Source organism: Salvelinus namaycush, unplaced genomic scaffold, assembly GCF_016432855.1.
Source record: "Salvelinus namaycush isolate Seneca unplaced genomic scaffold, SaNama_1.0 Scaffold174, whole genome shotgun sequence".
Lineage (NCBI taxonomy): Eukaryota > Metazoa > Chordata > Actinopteri > Salmoniformes > Salmonidae > Salvelinus > Salvelinus namaycush.
This window is the reverse complement of record NW_024058497.1, coordinates 263,406-275,848: the sequence shown is the minus strand read 5'-3', so window position 1 is coordinate 275,848 and position 12,443 is coordinate 263,406. Positions and strand designations below refer to the sequence as shown.

The following is a 12,443-nucleotide window of genomic DNA, read 5'->3' as shown; positions in this document are numbered from 1 at the left end:
TTGCTCCTTTGCACCCCAGTATCTCTACTTGCACATTCATCTTCTGCACATCTATGACTCCAGTGTTTAATTGCTAAATTGTAATTATTTCGCCACTATGGCCTATTTATTGCCTTACCTCCCTTATCTTACATAATTTGCACACAGTGTATGTAGACTTTTTTTTCTCTATTGTTATTGACTGTATGTTTGTTTATTCCATGTGTAACTCTGTGTTGTTGTTTGTGTCGCACTGTTTTGCTTTATCTTGGCCAGGTCACAGTTGTAAATGAGAACTTGTTCTCAACTAGCCTACCTGTTTAAATAAAGGCGAAAAAATAAAAAAAAAGTGTCATTTTTTTCCCAAACTAATTTTTTGCCAGGGCATTTAGTCAGTCCATCCCTGCATGCGAGGAGGGTGAATTGGAAAGATGTTTGTGCTTTGTGTGTGAGAGAGCCCTGTGAAAGTGAGAGAAATATGGAGATATAAAAAGAGGTGGAATGAGAATGAAAGAGAGAGTAAATAATGAAAAACAGAATTCCACAGAAAAAGAGTGGTGTTTGTACTATTTGGCTGTACAGCACAGTACAGTTACAGTAGTAGGCCTAGATCATTATAAAACAGCAGTGCAAGGGTTCTAAAACACTACCGCAGTAGTAGTACTAGGGACGGGGAGAGGTGGAGAGGGAAGGGAGGGAGTAGACTAGAGGGTGGAGAAGGGCGGGAGAGCGTTGCATGTAATCCGGCAGACGGGGGTAGCCCCCGGCTCACACTGCAGCTCTCGTGCTCAAACTACTACTACTGGACTCAGATGACCTACATCACGCGCCTGGAGGAAAATAGGAAAAGGGGGCGCGGAAAGGAAATAACCAAATAAACAAGGCGACATCTTCAACATTATCCAGTGTTTTCAACCAATTCTATGAATGCATGTCAGTTTGTTTACGCATCACGTAGTGATTGAAAAAACGCATTAATGCAGTTGTATCTATGTCTCAGTGTATATATTGTATTCGAAATGCAAGTTCAATTGACAAGGCCGACCTAGGCTGTAGCCTATAACGTCACTCTACTCCCGACTGGTGGCCGACAATCCAAATTGCAATAAAGTAGCGTTGCCTACTATTGGGCTGCGTTCAGTACGAAAAAAAAGTAGAGTAACGTTCAATTAAACGGAAACGGGGGTGCTGAACGACCAATTAAAATACGGGGAGGGGTTGTGGATGAAAATGCTTGGCTTCTCTTTAAACACGTCACTCATTGCTTTAAGCCAAACCCACAAAAACGGAGCAAACGTACCTCAAAGTCTGTTCAATAAAAACGGCCAAAGACTCCAGCCACAAGACTGCTAAATAGTTAATCAAATAGCTACCCAGACTATCTGCATTGCCCCTTTTTGCACTAACTTATTTTGACTTATCACATAGCCAACGCTGCTGCTACTGTTTACTTTATTCCTATTATACATTATGTACATATCTACCTCAATGACCGTATACCCCTGAATATCGACTCGGTACTAATATAGAAACAACAAGACAATCATCTGTGTCAAATGCACGGTGAGTGGTAAAATTGTAGACTACCTCTGGAAAATCTGTATTTTGATGAAAGTACTCTGCCTGCAGCATAGACTCTTTTTGTTTTCTATTGCAGCCCTCATCCTCCACATACAACACCAGTTCTGCCAGTCACATTCTGTTAAAGGTCCCCAAAGCACACGCATCCCTGGGTCGCTCCTCTTCAGTTCGCAGCAGCTAGCGACTGGAACAAACTGTACAAAACACTCAAACTGGACCGTTATATCGCCATCTCTTCATTCAAAGACTACATTTTGGACACGCTTACTGACAGTTGTGGCTGCTTCGCGTGATGTATTGTTGTCTCTACCTTCTTGCCCTTTGTGCTGTTGTCTGTGCCCAATAATGTTTGTACCATGTTTTGTGCTGCTACCATGTTGTGTTTTCATGTGTTGCTGCCATGCTATGTTGTTGTTTTGGGTCTCTCTTTGTTTAGTGTTGTGGTGTCTCTCTTGTCGTGATGTGTTTTGTCCTATATTTTATTGTACATTTGTAATCCCAGCCCCCGTCCCCGCAGGAGGCATTTTGGTAGGCCGTCATTGTCAATTAGAATGTGTTCTTAACTGACTTGCCTAGTTAAATAAATAAAAACTATTATTAACATGTTGATTTTATGATTAATTTACGATAGGCGGCAACAACGAACAAGTACTAGCAGTAGAAGAAGATACCTCACGTGTTTCCGCTTCCGGGTTCTGAATTCTTTACGTCGTGTGAACGCCGCGTCTAACAGAAAGTTTGTTCACAGCGGCTTGGATTTATTATGTATTTCAATCTTTTAATATTAATGTTTTAGAATATAATTGATATAAGAGGATATATTTACCTGTTAAGGACGAAATCGTCTGGTTGGTAAGTTGATCTCACCGCACGGGGGAATCAGACTTGTCGCTTGCTAGCTAGCTACAAGGTTCAATGCTAGCTAGTAGTTGAGACATAGCTAGCAAGTTAGCTAGTAGTTGAGTCCTAACTAGTTAGCTAGCCAACACTGGCAAAAATCTGTGTTGACAGGTGAAATGTGAACAGGCAAGAGAAACAAAAATAGCAAGTGTTAAGTTGGCAAGTAAATTAACCATAACTTTTAGTAGCTAACTTAACTAGAAAACGTTAGCTGGGCAGATACACGTGACGTTGGTCTGTTTGTCAACTTTGCTGATCACATATCCATGCCACTAAGGTTAGCTATTTGGCTAGCTAAGAAGTTTGTCTGTTCCTGTGTGTTTGTTTGTTTACCGACTACCATTGTGTTGTAGACGATGTCTCTTCCTAAACGGGAGGTGGAGGAGCTGCGGCCCTGGGTGGAACGGACCGTGAAGAAGGTGCTGGGTTTCTCTGAGCCTACAGTCGTCACTGCGGCCCTGCACTGTGTAGGCAAGGGCCTGGACAAGAGGAAGACCACAGGTGTGTGTGAGAGGGGGATTATGAGGGCAGTTGGTGTGTGACATGTTACACTGAAATGATGGCAGAAAAGCTGTGTTGTACGCTGTCTATCTGTTTTGTTAGCCTATTTTTCCAGACGTCTGTTTTTTGTGGGTCTGACTCAAACAGATAACTGTTCAGCAGTCTTTAAATGTTGTATTTGACCCTTGACTCCTAACCTTTGACCCATCAGACCAGCTGCGTCCATTCCTGGATGAGTCTGCCGGTGGGTTCGTGGAGAGACTATTTGAGGCCCTGGAGGAGAGCCGCAATTCCCGTGGGAACAAGGGTGCTGGGGAGAGGAACCGCAAGAGAGACCTGAAGGTAGACCTCACCACACACTGCTGCTGTTGTTGTACCACACGATCCATGTTAACCTGTAGGTTGTAACCAGTAGCTATCTACATGTCTAGACCATAGAGATGGAACACATTAGCCTGTAACCAGTAGCTACCTACATGTTTAGACCATGGAGATGGAACAGATATCGGAAGGGATTGAATGGGTATAAACAATAGGCTAGGTGAGTTTCTACCATTATCAGATATTTCAACTCAGTAACTCATTTATCTACAGAAAGTCATTGTCTCAAGGCTTGATCTTTATTATGTTAGTGTCATACATATCTCCCCTGGGAGCAGGAAACAGTGAGTGGATATTCCCCAGGAGGTTGTTTAAATTATTGCAGTGGTTAGATTGCTTGGCTGTGCCTCTGGCTAAGCCTCAGGCCATTGCCGCCTACTGATGTTCCCCCAGGATGTCTTTGGTGATGAGGTGGAAGTGGGTGCGAGGCGGGACGTCCCTGAGGCAGGAGATGGTGTGCCGGTGAAGAGGAAACGTGTCCCCCGCTTCGAGGAGGTGGAGGAACCAGAGGTCCTACCTGCACCCCCTACTGAGAGCCCTGGCATGCTCACTAAGATACAGGTAGCCACACACACACACAGACTCACATACACACTGTTTCCCATATGAAACACACATGTACCAAGATCCTGCTTCACATACAGACGTGTCACGATCCTTGTGAAATGAATCAATGTGTTCATTCTCTCTCTCTCTCTCTGTCCTCAGATCAAACAGATGATGGAGGCTGCCACCAGACAGATAGAGGAGAGGAAGAAACAGCTGAGCTTCGTCCCAGTGTCTTCCCAGCAGGTGAGACTAATCTTCCTCCACTCTCTCCCTCTCTTGAAGGATTGGCTTTTCTCCTCCTTATAAATGAAAAGTGTAGATGTCTGACAGATATTGTGGACTTGTGTTGTTACTGTCTTATCACAATCTCCTGTCCCCCTCCAGAGGCTGCCCCTGCCCACTCCCCAGCCAGACCCTCCCTTTGCCTCTCGTCTTCTCCCTGCTCTCTCTGCCCCTTCCTCGGGCTCGGCCCAGTCCATCGCTCCCTCCCAGGCAGCTACTTTCATGAACGATGCCATCGAGAAGGCTAGGAAGGCTGCCGAGCTGCAGGCCCGCATCCAGTCGCAGTTAGCCATGAAGCCTGGTATACTGGGAGCCATTGGGAACACTGGAGGACCTCATAACCTGGTGGCGCTGGCCAACCTACACGCCATGGGGATAGCACCACCGTGAGTATAGCATACACCACAGACCCGGCTTTAGACACTTCCACAAATACATGTCATACTACAGGGAGGTTTAACACGTATGTCATCTGAGTTTGTGTGTGTGTTGGGTGTAGGAAGGTGGCGGAGGCCCGTGAGTCAAACAAGCCGGCCCCTCTGATTCTGGATGATATGGGTCGGACCGTGGATGCCAGCGGCAACGAGGTGGAGCTAACACACCGCATGCCCACGCTCAAAGGTACAACACTCTCCTCTACTGTCACAATCAGCATGCTCTATTCCCCGATCTTCAGTCACCTGTCTGACTGTTCATTCATCTCCTCCCCATCCACAGCTAATATCTGACTGTGTTCATTCATCTCCTCTCCATCCACAGCTAATATCTGACTGTGTTCATTCATCTCCTCTCCATCCACAGCTAATATCTGACTGTGTTCATTCATCTCCTCTCCATCCACAGCTAATATCTGACTGTGTTCATTCATCTCCTCTCCATCCACAGCTAATATCTGACTGTGTTCATTCATCTCCATCCACAGCTAATATCTGACTGTGTTCATTCATCTCCATCCACAGCTAATATCTGACTGTGTTCATTCATCTCCATCCACAGCTAATATCTGACTGTGTTCATTCATCTCCATCCACAGCTAATATCTGACTGTGTTCATTCATCTCCATCCACAGCTAATATCTGACTGTGTTCATTCATCTCCATCCACAGCTAATATCTGACTGTGTTCATTCATCTCCATCCACAGCTAATATCTGACTGTGTTCATTCATCTCCATCCACAGCTAATATCTGACTGTGTTCATTCATCTCCATCCACAGCTAATATCTGACTGTGTTCATTCATCTCCATCCACAGCTAATATCTGACTGTGTTCATTCATCTCCATCCACAGCTAATATCTGACTGTGTTCATTCATCTCCATCCACAGCTAATATCTGACTGTGTTCATTCATCTCCATCCACAGCTAATATCTGACTGTGTTCATTCATCTCCATCCACAGCTAATATCTGACTGTGTTCATTCATCTCCATCCACAGCTAATATCTGACTGTGTTCATTCATCTCCTCTCCATCCACAGCTAATATCCGTGCGGTGAAGAGGGAGCAGTTCCGTCAGCAGTTGAAGGAGAAGCCTGGCGAGGAACTGGAGTCCACTATCTACTTTGACGGGCGTGTTAACATAGCACCCGCCCAGCGAGCCAAGAAGGGCTTCAAGTTCCACGAGCAGGGACGCTTTGAGAAGATTGCCCAGAGGATCAGAACTAAGGTACCAAATCTGACCCCTGACCTGTCACCTTCCACCTCTCACCATAGCCTTTTATTATTTTGAAAGCGTTTCACAACAATTGATCAATACACAGAGAGGAAAAAACTATTTGTAGAGTGTAACATTAACTGCAAAATGGAAATTAAACAACCAAAACCACCTCCGTCCCCTGTCCAGGCCCAGTTGGAGAAGCTGCAGACAGAGATCGCCCAGGCAGCCAAGAAGACGGGGATCCAGGCCTCCACCAAGCTGGCCCTCTTTGCCCCCAAGAAGATGCTGGGGGACGGGCAGGTGCCCATCATTGAGTGGTGGGACTCGTACATCCTCCCCTCCAACATTGACCTGTGAGTCTTTACACATTTAATCCCCACTTTAGTCATCCTAACATCTATATCCAAGTTGTATACCTTTTGAAGAATTGTCATGAAAGTCCTCTCTCCACCATTTTCCAGATTTCTTGTTGTGCTGATCACATCTCTTCTCTCTCAGATCCACAGATACCAATTTTGTGGCGATGGAGTTGTTTGGAGTCACAAACCTGGTGGAGCACCCTGCTCAGATCAGCCCCCCCGGTAATCACACACATCCCTTCTTTGATGTTACTTTTATGTCAAGGTCCCAATAAGGGCTCCTGGATATTAGTCGGGGTTAGATTCATCTCACCCGGTCGCCCGTGTAGGCGTGTTTTGCATGGGTTGAAAGTTGACTGCGTTCGATATGGAACGGGGCTGCCGCCCAGGTGTGACCCAGGGGACCTGTTCAATGCCCACGGCGAAGTCGGCTCAAAACAAAAGTGACCTAATTAAGCGTGTGGAGTAATGACTAGGATTCTGTTTTCACATGACAAAGGGTTTGGTTTTGATGGAAACCCTTTATCTGCCTTCCAGATGAAAACTAGTTTGAAAATTCAAACATATTTGATGTAAAAGAGATGTATGTTTCTGAACGATGCGTCGTGCCGCCTTGTTGACAACCTGACCGAGAGGCGTAGACTACTGTTCAGTTTGAGAAGGCCGCTCTAAGTGTTGGTCTCCCTCTCTCCAGTGGACACAGACAAGCCAGGAGTGACTCTGGGAGTGTACCTGACTAAGAAGGAACAGAAGAAGCTGAGGAGACAGACTCGCAGGGAGGGACAGAAAGAGCTACAGGAGAAGGTCCGACTGGGGCTCATGCCCCCCCCAGAACCTAAAGGTAGGATCGAGACATGGGCTGTTGAAGTAATGCTGCTTTTCTCTTCAACGTTTTACTGAGTGGTAGTCCTGTTTGAGGCCTGTGTTCCTCCCCGTTTTAGTGCATCTCTAACCTTGAGTGTGTTTGTCCCGTCAGTGCGCATCTCTAACCTGATGAGAGTGCTGGGTACGGAGGCAGTACAGGATCCCACTAAGGTAGAGGCCCACGTCAGAGCACAGATGGCCAAGAGACAGAAGTAAGTCAAACCACTACACATTTCTCTCTGTATTGTCCCCTCTTTCTCTTACCCCTCCCTCATATATTAACCAATTATTCCTCGCTCTCTCTCCCCCCTCTCTCTTTTCTGCCTCCCATCTATCACTGCTCCTATTTCACCCACTTCCTGGCTCACCATTTTTTCCCTTCCCCATATGACATCTCTCACTACATAACCGGCTGTCTGTGTGTTTGTCCTCAGGGCCCATGAGGAGGCCAATGCAGCCCGGAAGCTCACAACCGAGCAGAGAAAAGAGAAGAAGGTGAAGAAGCTGAAAGAGGACCTGAGTCTTGGAGTTCACATCTCAGTCTATAGGTGAGTTAGGGTTTGTCTTTGGATAGTGTAAGGTTTTGTGTGCATGTTATAGTGTTTAGGTAAGTCTCTGTACACATGTAACTATTTACAGCATAGTGTGTCCGTGTGCCTTTCCTACTCATTCGTACTTGCTCGCTCACCCCCTCGCTTTCCCTCAGGATCCGTAACCTCCACAACCCGGCTAAGAAGTTTAAGGTGGAAGCTAACGCCAACCAGCTGTACCTGACGGGCACCGTGGTGCTACACCGAGACGTCAACATGGTGGTGGTGGAGGGAGGTGAGAGAGGGGTGGATGGAGGGAGGGAGGGAAGGGTGTGAGGGGAGAGGGACCATATTAGTCTCTTTAAATGGGGTCTACTTTCACTGAGTCTGAACCATTCAAGTTGCCTTTAATTACCATGAATTACTCATGAAAATCTCATAACATTTCTTATGACTTGTTGCTGTAAATGGGTTCTTCTTTACCCCAGAGTTAACTACATGACTGAGCATGCATGTACTGTTCTCTCAGGTCCCAAAGCCCAGAAGAAGTTCAAGAGGCTCATGTTGAGCAGAATCAAATGGGAAGAACACAACTCCAAGAGAGATGGTGAGAATTTAATTTATATATACAGTACCAGTCAAAAGTTTGGACACCTACTCATTCAAGGGTTTTTCTTTTATTTGTACTATTTTCTTCGTTGCAATATAATAGTGAAGACGTCACAACTATGAAATAACACATATGGAATAATGTAGTAACCAAAAAAGTGTTAAACAAATCAAAATATATTTTAAGTTTTAGATTCTCCAAAGTAGTTACCCTTTGCCTTGATGACAGCTTTGCACACTCTTGGCATTCTCTCAACCAGCTTCATGAGGTATGCTTTTCCAACAGTCTTGAAGGAGTTTCCACTGAGCACTTGTTGCCTGCTTTTCCTTCACTCTGCTGTCCAACTCATCCCAAACCATCTCAATTGGGTTGGGTGATTGTGGAGGCCAGGTCATTTGATGCACTCCATCACTCTCCTTGGTCAAGTAGCCCTTACACAGCCTGGAGGTGTGTTTTGGGTCATTGTCCTGTTGAAAAACACATGATAGTCCCACTAAGCCCAAACCAGATGGGATGACGTATGGCTGTAGAATGCTGTGGTAGCACCAGTGTCACGCAGTCTCCTCTGAACAGTTGATGTTGAGATGTGTCTGTTACTTGAACTCTGTGAAGCATTTATTTGGGCTGTAATCTGAGGCTGGTAACTCTAATGAACATATCCTCTGCAGCAGAGGTAACTCGGGGTCTTCCTTTCCTGTGGCGGTCCTCATGAGAGCCAGTTTCATCACAGCGCTTGATGGTTTTTGCGACTGCACTTGAAGAAACTTTCAAAGTTCTTAATTTCCGTATTGACTGACCTTCATGTCTTCAAGTAATGATGGACTGTCGTTTCTCTTTGCTTATTTGAGCTGTTCTTGTCATGACATGGACTTGGTCTTTTACCAAATAGGGCTATCTTCTGTATACCCCCACCAACCTTGTCACAACACAACTGATTGGCTCATAAAATACTAAAAACAGCAACAAATCAACTCCAAGTGATTGTAATTTTTGCAAATCTGTTCCAAAGTAGTCCGAACATACATACATGTATACAGTGGCAAGAAAGTATTTGAACCCTTTGGAAATACCTGGATTTCTAAATAAATTGGTCAAAAAATTTGATCTGATCTTCATCTAGGTCATAACAATAGACACACTGTCTGCTTACACTAATAACACACAAACAATTATACATGTTCATGTCTTTATCGAACACACAGTGTAAACATTCCCAGTGCAGGGTGGGAAAAGTATGGCAGCAATAACCTCAACCAAACGTTTTCTGTAGTTGTGGATCAGACCTGCACAACGGTCAGGAGGAATTTTGGACCATCCCTCTTTACAAAACTGTTTCAGTTCAGCAATATTCTTGGGATGTCTGGTGTGAACTGCTCTCTTGAGGTCATGCCACAGCATCTCAATCGGGTTGAGGTCAGGACTCTGACTGGGCCACTCCAGAAAGCATATTTTCTTCTGTTGAAGCCATTCTGTTGATTTACTTCTGTTTTGGGTCATTGTCCTGTTGCATCACCTGAAGCAGCAAAGCAGCCCCAAACCATGATGCTCCCTCCACCATACTTTACAGTTGGGATGAGGTTTTGATGTTGGGTTGCTGTGCCTTGTCTTCTCCACACACAGTGTTGTGTGTTCCTTCCAAACAACTCAACTGTAGTTTCATCTCTCCACAGAATATTTTGCCAGTAGCGCTGTGAAACATCCAGGTGCACTTTTGCAAACTTCAGACGTGCAGCAATGTTTTTTTTGGACAGTGGTAGCTTCTTCTGTGGTGTCCTCCCATGAACGCCATTCTTGTTTAGTGTTTTACGTATCGTAGACTCGTCAACAGAGACGTTAGCATGTTCCAGAGATTTCTGTAAGTCTTTAGCTGAGACTCTAGGATTCTTCTTAACCTCATTGAGCATTCTGCACTGTGCTCTTGCAGTTATCTTTGCAGGATGACCACTCCTAGAGAGAGTAGCAACAGTGCTGAACTTTCTACATTTATAGACAATTTGTCTTAACGTGGACTGATGAACATCAAGGTTTTTAGAGATACTTTTGTAATCCTTTCCAGCTTTATGCAAGTCAACAATTCTTCATCTTAGGTTACTGAGATCTCTTTTGTTCGAGGCATGGTTTACATCAGCCAATGCTTTTTGTGAATAGCAAACTCACATTTTGTGAGTTGTTTTTATAGGGCAAGGCAGCTCTAACCAACATCTCTGATCTCATCTCATTGATTGGACTCCAGGTTAGCTGACTCCTGACTCCAATTAGCTTTTGGAGAAGTCATTAGCCTAGGAGTTCATACTTTTTCCAACCTACACTGTGAATGTTTAAATTATGTATTCAATATAGACAACAAATACAATTTGTGTTATTAGTTTAAGTACACTGTTTGTCTATTGTTGTGACTTAGATGAAGATCATATTAAATTTGATTATCAATTTATGCAGAAATCCAGGTAATTCCAAAGGGTTTACATACTTTTTCTTGCCACTGTATGTGATCGTATACAAATGTAAGCATGGTTTGAAATGATTGTTGTCGTCAAATTTTACCTGTATGGGCTTCTTGCGGTCAATTTGCAAATTATTTGTAATTATGTTCTGACCATCTGCTCAAGAAAAAATGTGCCCATAGCTGAATCTAGTTGATGATCCACGCTGTATGTCTTACTGTTTATATTACATAATACTTCACTGTAGTTGTTGTGGTTCTGAATCCGTTTTCCTTTCTCCTCTGTCTGTCAGATCCAGATGCAGACGATGAGACCAAGAAGAACAACAGATGCAGCCTGGTCTGGGAGGTGAGTGGTTAACCATTACATCTTATTTGACTAACGCTCCAGGAGTGTAATGCATGCTTCATATAATAATCATGTTCATCTTGGACAACTGGCTTCTTTAAAATGGATTGATTGTATAGACTGATCTAACCTTGTCTTTCTCTTTCTTCCCCTGCTGTTTTCTCTCCTGCCTCCATCTGTCCCCTCTCCTCCTCCATCCTCCCAGGGCACGGCTAAGGAGCGTAACTACGGGGAGATTAAGTTTAAGCAGTGTCCTACAGAGAACATGGCTAGAGAACACTTTAAGAAGCACGGAACAGAACACTACTGGGACCTGGCTCTGAGCCAGAGCGTGCTGGAGAGCACTGATGACTGAAGGGAAGAGCATCACTAGAGCTGAGGAGGCAGAAGGATCCCTTACCACTGACCCAGGGTCCGATAGTTGTTCATCCTCATAATGGTTAGGAGTTATCTGATCCTGGATCAGTGGTGAAGCGCATTGTTACCTCGTGCACCAGAGACATGCAAAGGTCAGGGGTGATTGTACCCCTCTTACAGATACATTCACAACCCCAACCCAGCCTTGTATGGCTGACTGCCTGCCTGTTATTGTGTGGTGACTTGACTTAAGACAGGGAGGGAGACGGATTGGGAGTGAATGAATGAAAGGAAGTGCTGGTTAGAGAATGGATGAGGGCGAGGGCGTAGATTAGGAGGGATATATGGTGTGTATAGATATTGAGCACTGATATTGTACACTGTTCTGCAATCACATTTTGTGGAAGAGTTGATAACTGTGATACCATCTTTCTAGTAGTTAGGATGTCATTCAGGCTGTCAGTTGCTGTGTGTCAGTGTTTAATACTGTCTGACATCTCTCCACTGTGTGAGTGTTCTATAGCTTGCTATTGGCTTCTCAACCTGACTACAGTTCCTGAGTGTAAGCCCAGCTGTGGTCCAAATACAGTTCTGAAATATTGCCGCAATGTACTATTCCCAAGCAAAAGCCCTGTTTCGAATAAACAAAAACCAACCTATCAGCATAGAAGTAACTAAAGACTTTGAAACGTATGTTTCATTTGACTATGGTTTTTGTGTCATGTTTTTGGCCTTTTATTTTATTTCTAAAGAAAATTGACACAATAGTTTTTTGTGGGATGACCACATTTAGTCAAATATTGACTGACCCAAAATTGTTTTCTTTCGAGATGTTTGTTTTGGATAAAGTGTCTTCCCCTTATGTTTGATCCTGTATATGTTGCCAATAAACACATGCAGGACAATACTTTTTAATGAAAAATGAAAGCTTTGTGCACTTTTACAATTATTTTCAGCTGCTGCATTGGATTTGTAACACAGTGAGAGGTGCCATTTTATAATGCTTGCGATTGGATGCAACCAACTTTTAACATACAGGCAGGCCCCTTTCGGTTTGTAAATATTGGTCAAACTGTTGAAGTTGCCTGGCCCTCCAA

General features: G+C 44.3%; 1 protein-coding gene across 1 annotated transcript; it reads left to right on the top strand.

The window, feature by feature from the left end:
* The first annotated feature begins 2,241 nt into the window (after window positions 1-2,241).
* LOC120037518 (U4/U6 small nuclear ribonucleoprotein Prp3-like) lies at window positions 2,242-12,253 on the top strand. The gene is made up of 17 exons (XM_038983550.1): window positions 2,242-2,412; window positions 2,814-2,961; window positions 3,173-3,303; window positions 3,736-3,903; window positions 4,051-4,134; window positions 4,276-4,559; window positions 4,673-4,794; window positions 5,656-5,843; window positions 6,021-6,187; window positions 6,333-6,415; window positions 6,888-7,034; window positions 7,170-7,269; window positions 7,492-7,605; window positions 7,764-7,882; window positions 8,117-8,194; window positions 10,934-10,989; window positions 11,195-12,253. Exons 2-17 carry the CDS (start codon window positions 2,817-2,819, stop codon window positions 11,342-11,344), a joined length of 2,136 nt encoding a protein of 711 aa, XP_038839478.1. The 5' UTR covers window positions 2,242-2,412; window positions 2,814-2,816; the 3' UTR covers window positions 11,345-12,253.
* The last annotated feature ends 190 nt before the right edge of the window (window positions 12,254-12,443 follow it).

Coding starts and splice junctions, on each gene's coding strand:
- LOC120037518 (XM_038983550.1), top strand. CDS start 2,817: ATGTCTCTTCCTAAACGGGAGGTGGAGGAGCTGCGGCCCTGGGTGGAA. Junction 3,304..3,735: donor ACCGCAAGAGAGACCTGAAG/GTAGACCTCACC, acceptor ATGTTCCCCCAG/GATGTCTTTGGTGATGAGGT. Junction 5,844..6,020: donor CCCAGAGGATCAGAACTAAG/GTACCAAATCTG, acceptor TCCCCTGTCCAG/GCCCAGTTGGAGAAGCTGCA.